General features: G+C 41.3%; 2 protein-coding genes across 3 annotated transcripts in view; both read right to left on the bottom strand.

Moving 5' to 3' along the window:
- The window catches only part of ak1 (adenylate kinase 1), an 18829-nt gene extending 13502 nt beyond the window's left edge, over positions 1-5327 (bottom strand). Inside the window, exon 1 of the mRNA XM_017702893.2 lies at positions 5186-5327. The gene's annotated coding sequence lies outside the window, so the exon portion shown is untranslated. The remainder of the gene's footprint in view (positions 1-5185) is intronic.
- A 3251-nt stretch (positions 5328-8578) lies between these two features.
- The window catches only part of gpsm1b (G protein signaling modulator 1b), a 59961-nt gene continuing 44889 nt past the window's right edge, over positions 8579-23650 (bottom strand). For both annotated transcript variants that reach the window (XM_017702896.2, XM_017702895.2), the window contains exons 12-14: positions 14711-14870; positions 13034-13239; positions 8579-12142 (exon numbers count right to left, since the gene is read on the bottom strand). In XM_017702896.2, coding sequence (XP_017558385.1) covers positions 11939-12142; positions 13034-13239; positions 14711-14870 — 570 coding nt within the window. In that variant the 3' untranslated portion in view covers positions 8579-11938. The remainder of the gene's footprint in view (positions 12143-13033; positions 13240-14710; positions 14871-23650) is intronic.

A 23650-nucleotide genomic window follows, 5' to 3' on the forward strand; every position in this document is an offset into this window, starting at 1 on the left:
ATTACATAACTGATGAGATGTTACATTTTGTTAAAACTACTTACTATATCTCTTCAAAAAGGTGGATTCTTTCGTAAAGAACCATGAACACTCAAAGAATTCTTTGCATGACTGAACAGGTGTGGTAGATGTGTGGTAGATGGTTCTACGTAGCACATTTCTGAAAAGGGTTCTATATAGCACCCAAAACGGTTCGTCTATTGTTATGATGTCAAGCTTGACCCCTGTTGAGAACCTTTTGGATGCTATATAGAACCATCTACAGCAGATTCTCCCTGCTACGACACTGGAGGGGTGAAGGCAAGCGCTTCATCTTTTCAAACTGCCACTAACACATCATTGTTCAGCTCAAGACACTTAGAGAAGAAGGCTAACTGCTAAGCTAACCCATATCTGCTTTGACTTGCATTGCACTGAGGGATGGAGGAACGAGGACCACCCTATCCACCCAAAAATAGCAAGGACAGTTATCCTGTCCTGGACTCCTGGATGGCTTTGGCATTGCTGGGAATTCAACTCGTCATATCCCAACACATGCTTAGACCGTACAGTTAGCTATCTGAAAAGGGCCCAATGAAGAGCATAGGATCAAAACACAACGACACTGTTCATGAAAACTGTTCTGACTTGATACTGATAAGCTAGGCTGCATGTACAACCCTCAGGTTGTTGGGACGCTGTGAAGAATGTAAATAAAAATAGGATGCAATGATATATATTTATATGCATCATTGTATTAGGTATTTTTAAAGGAAAATACTAAAAAGACAGCAACTTCAAAATGGGCATGTATTTTCCGAAAAACAATCAAATTTCTCAGTTTCAACATTTGATATCGCTGCTGTCAGAAAAAAACCTCATATCTCCAAAATAGCAACTTTACAGGAGAAGGAAAAAACAGACTTTACTTTTAATGTAAGTCAGTGGAACCAGATGTCTTTCCTAGTCATTTTGGGCCATTTCTTTTGGTCCATTCTTCATGAAATGTACATACAATGTAAAGAACAACAGGCTTTTTCATATTATCTCAAAAACTGAAAAACAACAAAAATGGAGATACAAGGTTTTCTTCAGCAGCGATATGTTGTCTTTGTACTATTTTCAATGAAGGGGTTAAAAATTATTTGCATGTCATTGCATTTTGTTTTTATTTACATTGTGCACAGCGTCCCAACTTATTTTTTGAAATGGGGTGGTAGTAGTCAGTGGGTAATAAGTCTTCTAATAAAGTCTTATCAGAAAAGGTAAGAACTAGTCTTCTCTGGTTAGCTGTTGGCCTACTGTCTATTTGTGCATGAGCCTGCTGCTAATGGCGCAGTCATAAATCAGCCTTAAGGTACAGTGATAGAAATAGTTTGTCTAAGGCTGTGGCCACCACATCTTGATCCTGGAGATCTACCTTCCTGCAGAGTCTAGTTCCAATCACAACTGACCACTGCTCCTCCACCTATTTAACTTCTTCACCAGTCCTTGAATGGCTGGGTCAGATGCATTAGAGTCAAGTAAGGGGGCAGGGCAGCATGTTAGATACAGGTTAATATTGAAAACTGCAAGAGAATTGATGTTCAGAAAGAGGACTCATGACCACTCGTCTAAAGTGAGGTCTGAAAATGAATTGCAACTGTTGAATTGACCCTGACGGAGAAGCGGCTTAGAAAATGGATGGATGGATGGATGGGATGGATGGATGTTTTTGATATAGAAACTCACAGAAACTTTACAAATGGGGGAACAAAGGAAAGAAGGAAAAAAGGTAAAATGGTAGAAAAATTTAGAACATAGGCCCCTTAAATCTAAGTCTACGCAGCTGTGGTAGTTCTCCAATAGTGGTTTCAACCCGGATCTGGGGAATGCATGTTTTGGTGCTTTCCTGTACTTGATCCAACTAAATGACAGTGGACAGGGTGTTCCAGGACAAGGATTGGGAACCACTGCTCTAGAGTGCATGGACACATGCTTGTGGCCTTCTTCGAAAGTGTCAGAGGTTTCTATAGAGGGAAGCGAAAACTCTTCTCCAACTCAAGTTCCAGCTCTGTGCCTCGTGAATCACCTGCTACTGTTCCTTCAATCATGCAGTTCAGCTAAAAAAAGACCTCCTGCAGCTGTCCACTGATACCATGGCCACCACGAGAGCAAGAGACACCCTCGTACACCCTTTACACCAGGGCTGCCCAAAGTATAGAGCGCAGACTAAAGTTGACCAATGAAGACATATGATTTGGCCCACCAGAAACCCCACCATCTCACTCAGTGAAGTGACACTTTTTAATCCCACAAACAGGGAAATTTCACCTCCGCATTTAACCCATCCGTGAAGGCAGCACGGTGGGCAGCCCTATCCACAGTGGGCAATTGTGGGTTAGGTGTCTTGATCAAGGACACCTCAGTCATGGACTGTCAGCGCTGGGGATCAAACCAGCAACCTTCCACAGGGCGGGTTCACTAACCTCCAGCCCACGACTGCCCCAACGCCATTAGAAAGCCATATTTCTATACTATATATCACTTATTTAGTCAGTGAGTGACTGTCTGTGTCTGTCTGTCTGCCCTGCAATGGACTGGCGACCTGTCCAGGGTGTATCCTGCCTTCCGCCCGAAGACTGCTGGGATAGGCTCCAGCACCCCCCTGCGACCCTGACGGAGAAGCAGCTTAGAAAATGGATGGAATGGATGGATGGATGGATATCACTTATTTAATATTTTCCATTTGTTTTTTTTAAGCATTTTTAATAAAGTTAAGTGTGACACTGTAAAATATATTTTAAGTTACATTTTAAACTTACCTCCTATTTAATTGTATATAGTTTAGACCTAGGCCCACCACAAACATTGCAAAAAGCTTGGGCAGCCCTGCTATATTCTTCTACCACACTACTGTTCAAAAGTTTGCAATCATCATTCAATTATGTGAAATGATTATAACATCAATAATCATACCTGTTGCAGATACATGCATAAAATGATGCTAACCTGCTAGTCCTGGTATCAAAATGATAGTAGGATGCTGTGAAAAGAATCCAATAGCAAAGAACTGATGGCCCAGTTCTGGCGCACACTGCTACTTTCATCCAGCCCACAAACCACTGTGGAATGATAGTGATTACTTTGTCCGAATCCAGGTACCAGCACATAAACTTACCACTGAATGTTCAGCAAACACAAAATTACTTCACAAATCACTTTAAACCAAATTTGAATCACGTTGCAAACTATAGTATTGTATAATGTTCCTAGTATTGAGGTAGACCGTGTTGGACTAGCTATTAGTTTGTTAACACAAAAACACCACATAGGCCAGTATACCACCATGTCTCTGCCAATAGTGGCCCAGTTCTGTGTCGGCCTCTTTTGGTTCACATGCAGTTTGCCAGTATCAGTGGACAGGCAGCACGGCCAAATTTCTTCCAGAGAAGGCCCAGTTCTGTTTTAAGACATTAAAACATTAATGTTGGCCTCTTTTGGTTCACATGCAGTTTGCCAGTGTCAGTGGACAGGCAGTACAGCCATATTTCTGCCAATAGTGGCCCAGTTCTGTTTTAAGACATTAAAACTCTTTAATGTCGGCCTCTTTTGGTTTTGCCAAATAAGCACGTTTTAATGTGGGTCATTTTTGGCTGGCTTGCAATTAGCCAGTGCCAACAGTGGGCCAGCAGTGCCATATGCTTGCCAGAAGTGGCCCACATCTGTGGTTAGATGTGTCCAGAATGAAGAACAGAGCTGTGTGTGTGAAAAAGCCGGGCTGAGAATCAAATCTTAATAAAATGAACGTCCAGATATCAAATCCTCAGATAGTTAGCATTTATTAGCCTTACTCCCTGTAGTTACCAGAAACTGTCAAAAATTTCCTTTGAGTGTCTCATTTAAAGTATTTCAATTTAATATAAGTTATTACCAAGTAAAACGGTGAATAATAATAATAAAAATATGACCAGTGTTTCCAAACTGTGTACATTCGGCTAAGCGGCTAATCCGTTGCCGTGGCAACAGTGCCTGCGCGCCTTTAAGAGCGCTGCGCGTGACGTCAGAGGAGGAAAAGTGGGCAAAGCTGTGTTTACAAACCAGCGACGAGAACTTAGCAGCCTTTATTAGCGTTTATCGCCGTCCTGGTGGGCCTAGACTGACCACAGGCGTCTCTGGAGGGTCGGTAGCAGCACAGGGCGGTCCGAGAAATACGCGGTCTTACACAAGACGTTTCTATGGCCACACTGACCCTGACGAGAATGTCAATGGAAAGCGCAGGCACTGCGTCCTGTGCCCTGTTTCCCAACAAAGCTAGCCCTCCTGCAGCATGGCTGCGGTCTTCTGTCCAGTCTCCACCCGTGTAGCGAGGCGACTGAAGCTGTTCGCCAGCCTCTTATTCAAATTTTCCGCTCCACCTTAAGTGCCGCGGCGCTTACATTATGGCGCCCGCTCTGTGCCGCCGCTAGAAACTGTAAACGCGTCACCACTTAAGGTGGAACGGATCATTCGAATGTGGAGCTCGTGTCCATGTGACGCTACGGCCCCAGCTGTCAAAACAGAGCAGGCATGCGTCTCTCTGTCCCCCTCATTCTCATGCATCCTGAGTTTTTCCCAGTCTCACTGCTTTGTCCAACTCTGTGTCCTGTTATTTACTAGCCAAACCACTGTCCTGCATTTGCTAAGACGTGAAAATGACCTTAAACGATTTGCCCTGTTTTCTCTCTAAGTATATGTGCATGACCCTCATCCTCATACACCATGAAGACCACAGAGCTTACCTTTGCTCAGCACCTTGTGTCCAACAAAACCAAGAGCTAAAAGACTTATTAAACTACTTAAATACAAGCCATCCAGATAAACTGCTCACAGTACATAATCATGTAGACGGACACAGTACATGCATAATGCCATATACTGTATATATACAGTATATAGCATTATATAATACAGTATTATATAATGCTGATACTGATGTATGTAAATATATATGTTATGCATTATGTCACACCATGTATTTTCTGTCTGTCTTCAGCTATTCAACATGAACATAAGCTCATCCTACTCAGGGCTGTAGCATATACTCTCTCTCTCTCTCTCTCTCTCTCTCTCTCTCTCTCTCTCTCTCTCTCTCTCTCCCTCTCTCTCTCAGCATGAGCTCATTCCTACTCATTCCCCCTAATGCCATCTCTCTCTCTCTCTCTTTCTATGCGTCCTCTATACTGACCTCTCTCTCGAGTGGCCGGGTTTGTGTCCAGTGAAGGCTGTCCCTGTCCTGCTTCCTCTCAGTCTGAGTGACCCCTGCTGCACGGCAATCTCCCTCTACCACTCACGCCTTTATATAGAGCCCAAACGGCTCAGCCTGTCGCAGTGCATGCTGGGAGAAAAGCAGTGAAGGGGGGAGTGAGGGTGCTGGAGGAATCCGTTATGATTAGTCAGAGGCTGGCACTGTTAGAGAAAGAGAGATGGAGAGAGCTGCATGTAAATGTGAGAAATATGCAGAGGAAAAGGGAGATGCACTTTCTGCTTTACCATCAAAGTACAAATCTATCCAACTCAGGAAAAAAACCCTGAATTTTCTTAAACTGGAAATATACCTAGAAGGGTGTGATGATTCTTTATGTTCAAGAACTTGAAAAAGTGTTGTTTAGTCTCGTAACATAGTACCAGTACCGTTATAACATAGTTGTATTAATGATGTATTGATAATACATTGATAATATACATGCTAGTAATACACACACACGTTTTATCTAAGCCACATATCCTCTTGGGTAATAGTGGGTGGGGAAGCCTATCCCAGCGGTCTTTGGGTGGAGGGCACCCTGGACGCCAGTCGCCAGTACATCACAGGACAGATACAAAGACATACATTTACACAGACATACACATTTAGGAGTTTAGCATCTCCAATTGGCCTGCATGTCTTTGGACTTTGGGAAGAGACCCACACAGACAGGTGGAGAACATGCAAACTCCACACAGAAAGGACGCTGGTCACCCGGCTGGGGAATCGAACCCAGACCCTACTTGCTGTGAGGTGACAGCGCTACCCACTGCGTAATAGTAATAGTATAGTAACAGTAATAGTAACATAAAAAGTGTATTGATAATACAGTACCAGTATAATACAGTGTAATATATCAATACAGTATAATATAGACAATATAGACTCTTTATTATATACATGTACATGGGATAGGGATAGCAGTATGTAAATGGATTATGAAGTGCTGATACCTCAGTGGCTTGGAACAGCCACACCTGCATTAAAGGCGACGTGATTATAGAAATTCCAATGAGGCAGGATAGTGGGATGATTCCGAATTTGTGCAGGCATTTATCATTCTTCAGTTCACGGTGACACGTGTGTTCCAGTAATACGTCATAGAAGGCATTACCACCCACAGTGGACAGCGCAGTGGCCGGCCGCCAACGTGTGGTGTGGTCTGATGAGTCACAATACCAGTTGTTGTAGCCTGATGGTAGGGTTCATGTGTGGCGCTGACCCAATGAAGTCATTGACCCCAGTCATCAAGGCACTCTGCAGGCTGGTTCTGGTTCCATACTGGTGGGGAGTTGTGATCTCATGGCATAGGCTGGTTCAACTTGTCTAAACACGTCATTGATTGGTGACCACTACATTTCACTGCATGGTGACCATTTGCAGCCCTTCATGGACTCATGAACCCCCATAAAGATTGGATATTCCAGCAGAATAATGCACTGTGCCTTCAGGCCCAACTTGTCCAGAATTGGTTTGAGGAGCGTTCTTGAGACGTCTGACGAATGACGTGGACTGCACATTCACCCGACATGAGCCCAGTGGAGCATTTATGTTACGTGGTGCAGAGGTGAATTCACACCGGAGATCTTGCACCTGCAAATACCAATGAGCTGTGGGTGGTTATCCGGACCGCACGGCACAACATCCCTCCATATATATATATACATATATATATAATGCTAGAATAATATAGTATCACTAGTAATACTAGAATAATATAGTACCACTAATATGCTAGTGGATCATTCTCAGTACTGCAGTGACACTGATGTGGTGGTGATGTGTTAGCGTGTGTTGCGCTGGTATAAGTGGATCAGGCACAGCAGTGCTGCTGGAGTTTTTAAACAGCTCTGTGTCTCTGCTGGACTCAGAACATGCCACCACCACATCAGTGGCACTGTAGTGGAGAGAAAGATCCACCACCCAAATAATACTGGCTCTGTGGAGGTCCTCTATCGGTCCTGGCCACCAAAGGGGGATAACAGAGTATGTAGAGAAACAGACTACAGTCTGTAACTGTACAGCTACAAAATTCTCCTATATGGTCAGCAGAGCTGATAAAATGGACAATGAGTGTAGAAACAAGGAGGTGAACTCGAAATGGCTGCTTGGTTTATCAATAACACCACTAATGACCATTTCAAGTCCAGCGGAATATAGTACCATTAATATTATATTAATTGTATAGTACCAGTCATATCACTAGTACCATTATAATACAGAATCTTTAATGATATATCTCTGTAATACACCACCTGTAAGAGTACCAGTGTAATATAGACTCTTTAATAATATATAGATAATATAGTGCCAGTAATATCACTGGTATCAGTACAATAGAGTACCTTTACAGATAAATTGACAGTACCAGTAACCCAGCAACTTCACATGGTCTTACCAATAAAGCATCTGAGTGTGCAAGAGAGAGAAAGTGGAGTGTACTGTATGTGTGAACATGTGAGAGAGACAGTGAGAGGCGGAGAGGCGACGACAGGAAGGAAAAGAAGTATGTGTGAAAGAGATATTACAGTGTAGACATTCAGGGCTTATTTGGCTCGTGGAGGATTATCAGTTATTGCAAAGCAGCTCTAACCTCTGTACAGCTCAGTGCGCTGATAAAGCAACAGCAGAACTGCTGAATGTCTCGCTCACTTCTGCTGACATACGTGTGATGAGACTAAACTCTACAAACTGTTTAACATCCCTGCAGTTCCTTTAAGACATTCGTTTCATTTTTAAGAGGGAATCCCACCCAATGTTTCTACAGCAAGTGGTGCGGGACCAAAGCCAAGAGGGTAGTGAAAGACCTCAGTCATCCCAACAATGGACTCTTCTCTCTGTTGTGGTCAGGGAAGCGCTTCCTCTCCCTGAAAGCCAACATGGAGAGAATAAGGAGGACAATGCTCTGTTCCAGAGAAACTTGCAGAACTGTTCACAGCAGAGGTGATAGGAACCAGACGTCCACCTCTAAAAGTTCCATCACAGAAAGTTCTTACATGAGATGGTTATGAACGGTTATGGCCTAAAAGCACTTTTTAAACCATATTCATGGCGGAGTGGTACATACAGACCACTGTGAGACAAAATAGTCCCCAAATAGGACTTTTTTTCAGATCTAGTTTACCATCAATAAACATTAGATACAAAAATCAGATAAAAAAATGCCTATATCTGTGTTGTAGTCGTGCCATGGTGCAGTCATACAGAGTTCAGTTGCTGTGGGGCAGTCACAGCCGTGGATTTTACAACTGCGTTGAACGCGGCTCAGCCAATCAGATTTCAGGACCGTAACTATCCCTTTTATAATTTCCAATATAGCACAGCACAAGGCAATAATGTTTCATCAATGTTTTATTACAACAAGTGGACGTGCATGTCCACAAACAAAATAAATACAAAAATGGACATTATGGCAGTGACCTTTCAAAAGCGTACCGAATCTCCTGTTAGAGTATCATATATTCGTTATATTAAGTGTTGAAATGATGGGAAAAAAATTACAGCTTATACTTCAGCCAGATAAAGAGCAAAAAGCTTTGCTGTTTCTTATGTTTGCCCTGCGCCAAAGAGTTACCAGTTATATTTCTCTTAAATCATAACAGGCTTATGTAAAATATAGTCATTAAAATGTTAAATTCTTTTTTTTTTTAAAAGCTAAACTAATTGGACATCAGTAATGTGTAAACTTACTCAATTGCTATATGTCAGTATTGTGTACAATTGTGGATGCCTTTAAGGTGTATATAATATTATATATAATAATTCTGTCTCTGTAGGTCCACTGAATCTAACTGGGGCCTAAAATGCAGCGATGACTAAAAGATGACTGTCCATATTCACACTAGGCACTAACATCAGTTTACGGGGAAAACCAAATTAAACAGTTAAAGTAGGCCTAAAAAACTGAATGAATACATCTACACAGCAATTTTCTTGCATTTACATCATTAAAAAGTGCTTGAATCTCTTACATCTCGGAGCAAGTATTTCAACACTGCTCCAGAAAAGAGGCCAATAAAAACGTCAGCTGACTCAGACACTCATAAACACAAGGTGGCAGTGCACTCACTGACTGTTGGGCTGCTCCAGGTGCAGCGGTCAGAGGAGTTTAAACGCGCTTAAAGCCCAGTTCGCTCTCATCCCACCACGCAAAACTGTTTTAAAATGTCTTAAGAGTTGAATTTTGTATTAAAGGGCCCATATCCTACATTTCTCTTGTATTTTATTTTTCCTCGAGGTCCATTTATAAGGTTTTATGTGCCATAAAGAGTCATAATTGATTTACATAAGCATTTTACAATTTCTCTTCATCACTTAGAATTAAACAGACTGTGCCTTTAAAAAGGAAAACATGTAAATTACCTCTGTTCTGATTGGCTGCCCTGTATTGCACTTCATTCAAAAAACTACTTGCTTAAACACTTCTTAGAAATTTCAATGTGAATGGGTGTGGCTAAATTGCTGTGGGCGGAATAGGTGGATATATATTAATATGCTTGTTTTTGTGACATCATAAAAGCTGAGTTCAGAATAGGCTTTAAACTCCAATTTGATTAAATTAGGGAAAATGTGATTATCCTTGGGTCCTTTAATGCTTCAAAGTAAACATTTTGCTTTGTAGTGGGCCTTAATGTGGTTGCTTGCATCCCTAGCCCACATTTCTTGGTGAAATAAAGTGTTTATTGTGATTCATTTTAACCCTAAACTGAATTATTTACTGAACAGTGGTGTATTTTATCATCTTGTATGTCAAAAAATGTACTCTTTAACTGTTGTTACAGAGTGGATGCTGGGTTTTAGTGACCGTTTTCAGAACTGCCATCTACAATGTACTAAATCTCTTTGTTTTGCCTCTGTCAGATAAGTGGGAACTGGGCTTAAAGGGGACTTCCACCAAACTTCTAAAAGTTCTGCATTAAATGATTAATAATAATAACTAAATGGTTAAGGTGTAAACAGAGTCATTCAGAGTGGTTTGGTGTGAAAAACTTGAGAGTCAGAACTTTTTACAGTGGTTGTGATAGGAACCAGGCGTCCACCTCTAAAAGCTCCCTCAGATGTAATGGTTATGAATAGGCTGCCTGATGCCTGAGAAGATTTTGGATTAAAAGTACTTTTAATTCATATTCATGGCGGATTGGTACAAGCAGGCCGTTGTGGGACAAAACAGTCCCAAACTTTTTTTTCGGATCTAGTTTACCATCAACATTACATTACAAAATTAGATTAAAAATGTCTATATCTGTGTTGTAGTCATGGCGACGCCTGGTTCCAATCACCACCACTGTAAAGAAATCAGAGTTTCTACAATGAACCATTTCACACCAAACCACTCTGAATGACAATTTAGCAGAAATTTGAAAAAGAGGTGAAATTCCCCTTCAAAGGCTGAGCTGAAATCAGAGCAACAGCAGAAAACATGGGAGCAACCGATCACAACTAGCATGTTAAGCGGCCTGTCGATATTACTCAACTGCATTAGTGGACCACTTTGGAAAAGCATCACTTATGAACCAACATTGATGCAGTTAGACTGAGTCGCTCTTGTGGGAGCTTATATAAGATTTCTTCAAGCATGCTTGTTGCACCATTTTATGTAGCCCTGTCTGCCATAATTACTATATATTTTAAACTGTAGATTATTCACAGTCTTTGCTAATGTCAGTCTTTTTTAACCATTGCAATAAATACACACTTTACATGATCCTTAACATAAAAAAGAAAACGAAAGCCAAAAAAGCAGCCCTATTCCAAATGAGGTTTTTACAATGATGGCGTATAAACGATACAGGGTGAGTCAAAAGTCACAGGACAGGTTTCATTTTATTTTTTATTTTATTATCGATTTTTATCTCTGGGGTCATCTTAAACAAATTGTCTATGCTGAGAAAAATTGCAACACCACCTTCAGCACCGCATCGTGGAGGCTTGTGACAGCATAAACAATAAAATAAAACGGTGTCCCGTGACTTTTGACTCACCCTGGACAATAAACAACAATGCTGAGTTCGAAATGTACTCTGGTTTCAAAAAAGGGGTAAAGATAGCAGCTACCTAACACTGAGACTGAACATGCCACGGCCTCTGGAATAGTAACACTGTCGTCTGAAACTAAATGAAGCTTCTTTGAAAACACACTTGCGAAGAGAGTATCCAGCACTAGAGAATACAATCGGAGTCCGTGAATTGAATTAAGGCAGTATATGCAAGAGGAACACAACAAAAGTCCTGTGGCACTTCCAAATCAGAGATTTGGAGACTTTAGCAATAGCGATGTTTCAGAAACGTGGGATAGATCTCAGTAGTTAGCCGCTAGCCACTAGCTAGTCCCCACTTCAATACTAGCCCAGAAGTAGGCTAATGGCGCATGGGCAGTTCGATGAAATCACTTAGCATTTGAGCAATCGCTGCTGGTCGTTTGTGACTAATAAGTCATGTAAGGTGCATTTAGAATGGTGCACCCAGTGAGGCTCAATGCTAACGCTAACACTCAATGCTATTTGATCACCAGGTGCGCACTTAAAGTCGGCAAACGCACGTCGCCGTCTCGCCGAATCGTACTTCAGAGCTCCTCTCGTCAGCTTGAGAGAACATAGTCGTGATTGAAATCCCTTCCTCCGTCATTCAGTCCTGGCTTTTGCAGTTTCAGGCTCAGTTCTCTCGCTTTCTTCGTCCCTCCTCAGCTGGACATGCTTAGCTGGAATCCCCAACAGCAGACTCATCATTATCCTGCTGGTCACTCTCGCCCTGGTTGTCTGAGGGCAGCTGGACGCGCTGTTCGTCCATCCTTTTGGCCTGGACCCTCTGGATCAGGCTGAAGAAGTCTTCGTCCGGGACGGTGGGGGCTCGCGGTCCCCCCTCGGGAGGAGAGCAGCGCTGGTCGTCTATTCTGGAGGACTGCAACGAGACAGGGTTCCAGCATGGTGGAATTATTAAAGGGAATTTCTTGTTGTTTTCACAGCTTTTATCAGATGTAATCAATCAGACGACATGTTTGGTGTCTGAAGTTTGGCTCTTCAGTTCTGCACTGGAGCTACACGGCTAATGTAAGTGAGCCAGTCCGACTCAAACCTGCACTGTGAGGCAGCTAATAGGCTACAGAGTTGAACAAATTTGAGTCATTATCGTCTAAATTTGTGTCGGTGCTTCAATTGGCCAGAAGCAAACATGTTCTGTGAAGAGCAGAGCTGTTATTCTGCTAGGTAAGCTAATGTTAACCAGGTCCTCTCTCCTAGTAGCAGTGACATTGACCCTTAAGCCATTGCTGTTTTAACATATATTGAATGATGGACTAAAAATTGAGCACTGCATTCACTTATTTGGTGAGCTAAACGTTTTATTTGTCCTGTGTATGTTGTACACAAGGCATGCTGTCCAACCTTACCTCTGACACTACATGACATACTGTTCGATTGAAATGGACTAAAGTTTGAACAAATGTTAGCCTTTATGATTGCAGCTACTGCAGGTTTTAGCTGAGTCACACAGCATTTGAACTTTTTTTTTATATAAATGACTAAGTTCTAAGCGTATCCGCACACTGGACGATGATGATAGTGCTGTGCACTTGCAGTGAAGGGAAAAGGCTGACCATTTTTACAGCGGTCTCATGGTCACACATATAAATCTAAACTAGAAGCACATAAATGTGGGTTAAATTAGATCAGTGTTCACAGGACTCACGTATGTGTCACATCTAGGCAAAATATTTGTTTCAGATTTGTACCACTTTAAGCCTGTAACGTGAATGTAGCTTGTACGCTATAAACTGCACACTGGCGCCCTCACCTGGCACTTGATGAGCATGTTGAAGAAGTCATCGCTGGGCTCTTGTGGGTCGGGGTCAGCGCAGAGGTGGCCCAGGTTATTGTGGGTGATCCTCAGACCTGGTAGGTTGCCGACGCTCACTCGCTGGTCGTCCAGCCGCCGGCTCTGAGAGCTCGCAATCAGGTCAAAGAGTTCTTCCGTCTGAGGAGAGGTGAGGAGGCTGGCTTCTGTGTAAACAGCATAGAGAGGAGGATGACTATACAGCTTTGTATAGAATCATAGGCCACTTCTTAAGAAACTCTTCTTCTACTCACTGGCCACTTTATAAGGAACACATACCTTGTAATTCCACTCACTGTCCACTTCATTAAATACACCAACCTTCTACTATCACTTACTGGCCACTTTATTAGAAACACCAACCTTCTAACACTCACTGGCCACTTATAGGTAACTTATAGCTCCACTATGTATGTGTACGGTTACTCACTGTAGTACATTTGTTGCTGCACAATTTATCACCCTCCCCTACCCCATTGATCACTGGTCAGTGATGACCACAGGACTGCTTTTGGCATCCTTGTGCCAATACTGCAGTTCAAACTCAGAGCTTCTTGACATTGGGTTGAATGTGTTAAACATTTAAGGGATCTGAGCAACATCAGGGGCTCCAGAGGGGTGCAAGCATCCAAGTGTTTACCCCTGCAGTAAGAGATCCCAGTGAATCCCAGTGAAATGAGTTTGAATCCCAGTGATGCAGCAGACATCCATAACTGAGAGCCCAAGATTAGGGAGTGTGATACAGAAAGAGTCACAGCTAGTCAGAAAACTGGGTCTCACTTTATTTCGATGGTCCCGTAAAGCTCAAATTGGTAAACTATCTGTTGAAACGCAGTTGATTCTAAACAGTAGTGGGGTTAGGGTTAGGATTTAGACCAGACTTAGAGCTAGGACTAGGGTGAGGGTTGGGTTGAGGTTAAGATTTGGGTTAGGGTTAGTGTTAGAGCCAGGTTTAGAGTTAAAGAAAATTATGGCCAATTTAGTAGATATGCAGGTGAATGTAATTTGAAAGTGAAATAAGCATCTACTAAAAAACTAATTCTACAGAAGTTTGAGCTGGGTAAACCTCTGTGTTAGTGCAGTTAGCAAGCTGGCTATAGATAATTATTTACTTGCCACAGCACAGTGCTGCACACCAAGATAGTACCACAATGTAGTAATACAGTCTCCCAGCTGACTGCATATCATACAGTTTCTCTTTCATATGTTTCTATATAGCCAGATTTGAATAAATGGTAAAAGGATAGTGGCACTGGGTGAATTAGCTTTTCTTCAGTTTCTGTGCTATGAAGCCTCACCTCTTCAGAGGTCAGTACAGCAGCACTACTGGTAGAGGATGGGAATTTGCATGTCAAAGCTCACCAAAATCGACAATACTTTGTGCAAACTTATTCACCTCTGAACTCAAAACCATTCAACGTGGCAAAATCCATTAATATGACTGTCTTAATGATAAACAGGCTAGCGCTGTACATGATAAACTGTGCAGAAACTGATGCACTACTGTCACTGTGTTTCAGAACCCTTGCCTGATCCAAACCATAATAAAGCCATGAGCTGGATGTTCTGAGCTAATAATACAATCGGAAAGCAGTTACTTTGCTGCTCAAACAGGGAAGAGCTGAAGGTCTGACTGACCGAGCATGTCGTTGAGGGTGGAGTCTCTGGAGGAACCGCCTGCATCCTGTCCGTTTGCTCCCTCGTCAAGGTGGCAGCGCTGGTCATCCATGCGGCTGCTCTGGAACTTACTGAGCAGATCAAAGAAGCAGTCTTCATCGGAGGGGTCGCGACCCAGCTTCTGCACAGAGCACAGGAGAGATAAAAAAAAAGGGATCAATGGCTGCACTGGCTGCCAACAGACAAATTAGAGCCCAGGTCCAAACCCAAACTAAATATATATACACAGTACTGAGCGAAAGTCTTAGGCGTCTAAGCAAATTTTAAACAATGTACCTCAGCAGTGAGTTTATCACAATATACATTAGAATAAAGTCGTATTCATTATTGAAATAAACATAAAAACAATAAAAAGTTACAAGAATTTCTTGGGTCCATGTTTTTCTTTGACTCCTTCACAGCCGCCACAGAGACTCGTTAATATCATCAATTACATCATGAGCTCAATTTACTGAGCACTGATTGGTCAAACCAGGAGCTGCTTTTTAACTACATACAATACTGGGCTTCCTCGGGGAGAGGCTTGGAAATGGGTAAACAAACACACTAAGATCTATAAAATTACTATACACACACACACACACACACACACACACACACACACCCCTTGCTGTCATCAGAACAAAACCTTGTAACTACAAAATGGCAACTTTACAGGAGAAGGAAAAAACATACCTTACTTTTAAAGTAAGACAATGGAAGCAAAATGCTTCCCAAGTCATTCTTTTGGTCCATTCATCATCAAATTTACAGACAATGTTAAAGACCACAGGCCTTTTAAAATTGTCAAAAACTTAAACAAAAAGGGAGATACAAGGTTTTGTTCCCACAACAGTGATGTATGTGTGTGTGCGCGTGTGTGTGTGTGTGTGTGTGTGTGTGTGTGTGTGTGTGTGTGTGTGTGTGTGTGTGTGTGTGCGCGCGTGTGTGTGTGTGTGTGTGTGTGTGTGTGTGCGCGTGTGTGTGTGTGCGCGTGTGTGTGTGTGTGTGAGTGAGTATGTGTTTATACACATTACTGGTATTTAATCTATTCATCCATTGGTCACAAAATGTTCACATGGTGTAAAAGAACAGTTACTGTATAAATGATGTAGAACAATATGTGGACCCGCAATTTTTATTTTGACCATATAAATGAGCTCAAGCATAATAATAATAATAATAATAATAATAATAATAACAATAGTAATAAATATTTTATAATCGATTCCAACTTTTCAGCTTTCAGCTGTTTTAGTACATCATTAAATGCATAATGTGACCTCATTTCATCCATTTTGTCCAATTGACTGACCTCCAAATAATATATAAATGTACATTTAAAAACATTTTATGATTGATATTCATGTTTTATGATTGATATTTTGGTCATTTTTTACATTATAATGTGAGTTTGTAAATCAGCTTGTGTTCACAATTAGTGCCGGGTCAAGTTATGTATGGCCAGTTGTTGCTGAGTTATAACAAAAGCTAATTATGGCTTTCCATTTGTAGTGTGACACTGTGATCCCGGCCTAGAAGTATTAATTGCAGGTGTAAAAATAGCTGCTTCAAAAGTCTACTGAGGCCTCAGTGTCCATCAAACTGTACCTCCTCACCCCAAATGCAGTGATCAGCCCAGTGACTGCTGTTGCAAATAAACGCTAGAAGTCAATAGTCACCTACATCTTTCCTGTAAATAAACTGTAAACATGTAACATGTAATTCCTGTAAACATCTTCTGAAGCTTCACTCAACCCACTTACAGCACATTCAGGTCTACATTAAGGAAGCACAGGCTTATCAATGTGGTTTAGACCACAAAATGACCATGACAGTTAACAAGTAATATAGGCTGGCACACCAGTGACTGAAGTATTATTCTATGATGTTTCAGCTACATTTGTCTTGTGACTCCAATGCAAGGCTAAAGAAACAAACCAGGCATGTTTTGGTTGACTGACTACATTTGGGGTAAGGGGGTGAGGGACTGGGGGAATCAGATTTTTGGCCAAACTATCACTTTAAAGTCCCTGCATTTGTGCTTCTATCAGCATCTTAGTAACCCTGAGTTTGTCACTGACCTTTGGGTGGTCAGCTGCTCATTCACACACAAGCTGAGGATTCCGTAACTTTTGTTTTTATCAGTCTGTACAAGCAGCTCAGTCACCACACAGCAAGCACACCAGCATAGCAGAGCTGTATTTATCCGTAATCCATAATGATTAATTATTCGATCAATAAGAATAGCAGACTCTAGCTGTTCCTGATGTTCTGCATTAAGTTCCATTTAAATTGCAAAATTTATTCACATGTAATTACATAAGTTTGGGGGGTCCAATTTCATGTTTTTATTTTCTTCTGGACATTTTTGTGCACAATTATTGTTTATTTATGGAATTTAGCACACTGGGAAAAAATGACACACTAAATGTGGCCTGTGCAAAGGTTTTGTCACATTTTATATATTTTATTTTGTTAAATTCAGCAAATAAAACGAAACTGTGCACTAAAATATGCAGAAAAAAAGCATATTTATGTTATGTAGAGCAAATGTTTCAAAAGCACAGCTGAAAGCAGCGTATCTCTCTCTGTGGGGTGGTGGTGTGATGCATCATTGATTGCCGGCGCTCACACGGATGAAAAGCACAACCTTTTCAATCAGAGAGCCAGAGGGTGGGCTGATAGGAAATAGAGGACATCAAAGCCTCAAACAAGTGACCAAAAAATCAATACAGGCTGTTGCTGCAGAATTAGCCTGCAGATAATGTGCCCCCCAGTGAGGCTGATGGAGCTCGACGATATCTGTGCATTGATAAGCACAGGGGCGTAAATCCTGTTTCAATTACGATTATTTAGGAAACGACGTGCACATTCGTGACCCAGTAGAGAATAAACAATATCCATAGGATCTATCGAACATGCTTAACTTAATATTATCATAACTGACTATAATAAAATCCTTGAAAGAGAGAGACGGCCCGAGAAACTGTGCAGCAACAGACAACCTGCAGTCTGTTACTGAACACCCAAAAAGTGCTCCTATGTGGTGGGTGTTTCTGCTAAAATGGTCCTGAGTGCAGCGGTACAAAGTAGGTGAATCGATTCAGTTCAATTTGATTCTTTTCATGTGATTCTTTTTTTTTTTTTTAATGCGCTGAATACACAAACGTTGCAGCAACAACTATTTACACAGAAGTGGAATTTAGACAAATTTGGAAACAAAGCGCAGACTTATTGAACACAATTATGACTGATCATAATTTAGTGTTGTTAGGACGCTTCTGGAAACGATTCGGCTCAAATTTCAACAAGATTCAATTTTAAATGATTTGAACTTGATTCACTATTAATTCTAGAAATTCACTAAACATGCATCTGTTACCCAGTACAGGAATACACAACAACAGCTTTTTTTAACAGGAATACACACCTATAACTGATTCAGCTATAATTGATTATAATAAATTCTAAAACGGCAAAAAAGGTAAAGAAAGTGTTATGGGACGGCGGGGAGGCGGTCCCAAGTGCAGAAATGAAAACCAGTGAGAAAGAGGACTAAATAAATGTATTGGGGCAGTGGAGTGTGCAAGGGACATTGCAATTGAGGTGACCCGCAGCCAGGCTCAAACCGCCGCTGTATTGATCAGTCAAATGTCAAACAAAAGAGACGCTGAAACCAGCATGCTCAAACTAGAAAGGTGAAATAAAAGAAAGAGAAAAATGAAATACACCTCCTCTGTGAGAACGAAGGGAAGGTAGACTTTGTTTGAGCTGTTTGCTCCACCTTTTCTATTTCCTGGACCTTTTTTTTGGCTTTAAGTATCTTTGCTAAAGTTCCTTCGGGATCAATAAAGTATCTATCTATCTATCTATCTATCTATCTATCTATCTATCTATCTATCTATCTATCTATCTATCTATCTATCTTTGGGACAGCTTATCCTTTGTAGCCCTCTTTTCTTCTCTCTTTAGTTTTCAGGCAATTTATTTTCTCAGCGCTCTTTTCTTTTCTTTAACGGCACTAAGTACCGTACCGGTCACCCCTCTACAAAGGTGTGACAAATGCAACGGCTTGCCACAGCCTTAAGTAGAGGAGCACGCATGTGTGTCGATTTGTACCTAATCAGGCTGAGGGCTTCTGGGAATTGGAGTTCCCTGAAGTTATTGCCCTTGCTGCTGTTGCAGCAGGCTGTACACCTTGCTGCCGTCGCCCTCTGCTGGCAGCAGGCAGTGCAGACTGGACTGCTTGCTGCCTTTGCTCTCTGCTGGCAGCAGGCAGTGCAGGCTGGACCGCTTGCTGCCTTCGCTCTCTGCTGGCAGCAGGCAGTGCAGGCTGGACCGCTTGCTGCCTTCGCTCTCTGCTGGCAGCAGGCAGTGCAGGCTGGACCGCTTGCTGCCGTTGTTTCTGCTTGCAGCAGGCGGTGCAGGCTGGACCCTTACAGAAAGAGGTTGGGGGAGGGAGCTCATGGAGCAACAGAGGGTCTACAGTGTGTTATTTTAAGCTCATAAAACTCTCCTGTGTTGTAAAATGTTGTACAAAGTCTGTGAATCAATTTCTTTTGGTAAGATTTAGAATTATTTCAGGAAACAAAGAATAAACACACATGACAGCAGCAAATATTTACATGGGAGTGGAATACAGACAAATATAGATACAAAGCACATATTTCATTGAATACTATTCTGATTGATTTTAACTGACTCCTCTTTGAGCTTGATGATTCGGTTTTTTATGATGCTTTAGAGAATGATTCAGTTCATCATGAAAACTCAAACGTCACTAATGACTTGACACGAGAACACTTCTGCACGAGGCTTCTCACACCTACACTCTTAGCAAAAAGGGTACTACATAGTACCAAAAAAAGGTTCTTGGGCTTGTAAGAATAGGGAAACCCTTTTTTGAGCAATATACAGAAAAAAAAAATCTACAGCACATTCTCCATCAATCTGAAGAATCCTTTTGCCATGCAAAGAACCATTTAATCACACCAAAGGAGTTTTTTGAATGTTCAAAGTTCTATACAGAACTATTATGCTCACGAAAGAACCTTTGAAGAACCATCATTTTTACCTGTGAGAGAAAGTTTATCCCACTGATGCAGTCAAATCACTTCATAACAAAGCAAACTCTGACAAACAGCAGCTTTTGCTAAACACTTGAACTCTTAAGCGTAAATTTGAGGGTCCACACTTCAATCCCTCACTCATCATCGCTGTCATAAAACCATGTAGAGAAACATTACATATTCCATATCTGCTAATGTATGTTAATATAATGAGGTCTTATTTGAACTAATTTTGGCAGCTCACATTTTAAAATGAATGAAATTTTGAAATAATGGAAAACAATGACAGCGACACACACTGCATATTAGTTTTACAGTAGTTACAAAATAACTAATAACAGTTACTGAATACTAGTAATAATTAAAGTCTTAATAAACAGTAGTAGAGATTCATGTAAACAGCAGCATGAAAAAACACAGAATAAACAATAATAGTAATAATAATAAGCAATACTTAGTCTGCTTGTATTCAGGTGATCGCAGACGACCAGTGAAGCTACTGACCAAACCACCTCTCCTTCTGCCCTTCACTCTTCTGTTCTCTCTCTCTCTCTCTCTCTATCCCTGTCTATCTCTCGCTCTCCTGCAGGCCATCTTTGTGCCACTGTGGGAAAACAACTCATTACACAGAGGGGGGTTTCTGATCAAGGTCACATTGTGACAGAGAGAGAGAGAGTGATAGAGAGAGTGAGAGAGAGGGGGGGGGGGGGTTCAGGGTTCCATCACTAATCACCATCCATCACCTCCCCTGCATATAACAACGCTGTCTGCATTCCCGTATGAACATAATCCATGAAATAAATAAAATGACGAAAGCTTCAAAGTTTGCCTAGAAACAACTGCAAACCACTTAAGACACAAACTTTTCCCTTCAAATGTTCGTTACTCACCACAGCGGCCAAATAATCTGTCTGCGCCAGTGTTGTGTTAATGGGGTTTTTCTTCTCAATGAAAAGTGTATTTGCTCTTTGCTATATATAGTCTAGGACTCTATCTCTCTCTTGCAGTCTCTCTCTTTGTCTCTTTCTCTGTCCTTTTCTCTTCTGCTCTCTCTCCCCTTTCTCTTTCTTACCTCTTTCTTCCACCGTCTTCGTTTATCTTTCTCTCTCTCCCTCTTTCTCTCGTCACTCCATATCTGTCTATAGCTCTATCTTTTCTCTTCTCTCACTTTGCCTATGTATCTCTCTCTCTCTCTCTCTCTCTCTCTCTCTAACTGCACTCACTGTGCTTTGCTCTCAAACTGCCAATGCATTGGGCTTAATTATTCAATTATGTGCTGGGTGAGCGAGAGAGAGAGAGAGAGAGAGAAAAAGAGAGAGAGAGAGAGAGAGAGAGAGAAAGACAGAGAGGGAGAGAGAGAGAGAGAGAGAGAGAGAGAGAGAGAGAGAGAGAAAGACAGAGAGGGAGAGAGAATGGGCGGTGCTTGTCTGCATTACATCACAGTTGCTATAGAAACCTCGACCCCAATCTTACAGTCGTTCGGTCTATGCATACACACACACACACTATGTTCCACCCCAAGGAGCAGTCACTGTGTGTGTGTGTGTGTGTGTGTGTGTGTGTGTGTGTGTGTGTGTGTGTGTGTGTGTGTGTGTGTGTGCGTGTGTGTGTGTCAGGTCAAAGGTCACAAATTAAAGGGCCTTCTGCTGCTCTGTTCTCTCAGCCGCTCTAAAAATAACCTCCTCTATAGACTATATCATCAGCTCACACCTTCATCACCAGAACGAGGCCAGTGGAACCTTCGGGGAGATTCAGGTGAAGAACCATGAAAAAAAATGAGAACTGATATTTTTATATTCTCATTATTATTAGTGTCCGGCGTACAGCAACAAGAAGACTCTCAGAAGTCACCTTGCTACACTTAGCAAATGTAATCCATCAGTGATGCGACAAAACCTCACATCTTCAAAACGAGGAGGAAAAATGTAACACTGACTGGACCTCACGAACACTTGTATGTTGTTGAGGTCTGTGGGAGCCATTTTCTATGTTTACTAAAAGAAAAAACGATGTGATTTATTATTATTATTAATTCAATCGCAGATTCCTTTGCTCATTTTCTGTGAAGAACGTTTAAAATAACCCATTTTCAGTGTCTTCACACTGTTCACCCCCTACACATTTATATTACACATGTGGTGTTGGGTGAACTTGTAAAGGTTGAGTGTAAAAGTGTGTCCTTCACTCTGTTCTCCTCCTACATGACCTGCTATTAGTGTGTGTGTGTGTGTGTGTGTGTGTGTGGACAAAATGGACAGGCTGCTGACTGGCTACAGCTGCTAAAGCTCTAAGCTGAACACTTGTGATATTTTAAACATGTTTTTTTTTTTACATAAATTGTTATGGCTGTATTGATTTAAAAAAATCAATAATGTTGTGGGTCCACCAGACCACTGAGTAGCAAACACATCAACACCACACAAGGATTAATGTGAGGAGCATTTCTATTGGTTCACTCAGTTTATTGTATTGTACTTGTGTGCAGTTAATTGTGATTAATTTCATTTGTCTTATTTGCACAAATTTGATCCTAAAGATTTTCCCCACTTAAAAAACAATGCATTTTCTTACATCTCTGGGATTGGACAAAATATGTTTCATCAGAATGTATTTATTATTTTAATAATAACACTATTTTGAACAAAGAAGTGTAAAAATCACACAACACCGCTTCCAATTTTTATCAACAACATCCAGCAAGAGCAGCAGTGGCTGCATTGCACACCCCTGGTCAAATTCCACGTTGTGCTGATTTTCTAAGTGAAAACACATTCTTTATTTATTAAAGTTGGTGGAATAATAAAAAATATGGCCTGTGCAGAAGTTACAAAGAAGAGAAATCTATTATAGCATGCGTTTGAATTCTAGGGGTTAATGCCAGTGAAGTCCAGATTTCACATTACGTTCTAGACAAATTATTGACCACCAATATTATATTAGAGGTCCATTCATTAGACCCATGAATCTACACATTTATACATACAGGTTGCCGCTGTCAGCACAAAACATCTTATCTTCAAAATGGTAACTTTACAGGAGAAGGAAAAAACATACTTTAATTTTATTGTAAGTCAACTGAACCAGACCTTTGGGTCATTTCTCTTGGTCCATTCATCATGAAATTTACACACAAAGTGAAGGGCAACCGGCATTTTTAATTATAAAAAAGAAAGTTCTGGGGCTAAAATCCACGTGGCTGAGCCGTGTTCAAAGCAGTTATGAAATGGACTGTGTACCACAGCTATGACCGTCTCACAGCAACTGAACTCTGTATTACTGCGCCACGGCATGAAAAACCCTTCTGCTGGTAATGGATTAATCAATGACTCAAATGCTGATCGCACAGAGTGAACTGATGAAGTAAGAACCTGTTTCTGTTTAAACTGAGGGGCTTGAAACTTATTTTCATAACTAGAACTAGGCTGGTCAGCTAGACAACAGGATAAAAGATAGCAAACATACCAAAAAACTCCAACATTAATATCACAGGCTTGATTTAAAGTACTTGCGATATGATTCACTGAAAAACAGCAGCATAAAAGTCTGAAGACTGTCACCTGAATGCCTTACACACTTCAAATGTCCGTGTTTCGGTCAGAAGTAGCATCATTCTAATCTATTTTCATCTATTATCATCCTACAATGATTTTATTGTGTGTGGTACCTTGTAGTGCAGATGACAATAAACTTCAAGCCAAAAGGGATATCACTTCTCAGTCTTACATGATCCTTTCAGGACCATTAGCCAGCGGCATCACATCCTCCAGACTCTCTCCGCCTCCCTGGATATTGATTGCACTCTCTGGCCGCATGAACAGTACTCACACTCAGGTAATGCCTTTCGGTGGAA

The sequence above is a fragment of the Pygocentrus nattereri genome, chromosome 23, assembly GCF_015220715.1.
Source record: "Pygocentrus nattereri isolate fPygNat1 chromosome 23, fPygNat1.pri, whole genome shotgun sequence".
In the NCBI taxonomy this organism is placed as follows: Eukaryota; Metazoa; Chordata; class Actinopteri; order Characiformes; family Serrasalmidae; genus Pygocentrus; species Pygocentrus nattereri.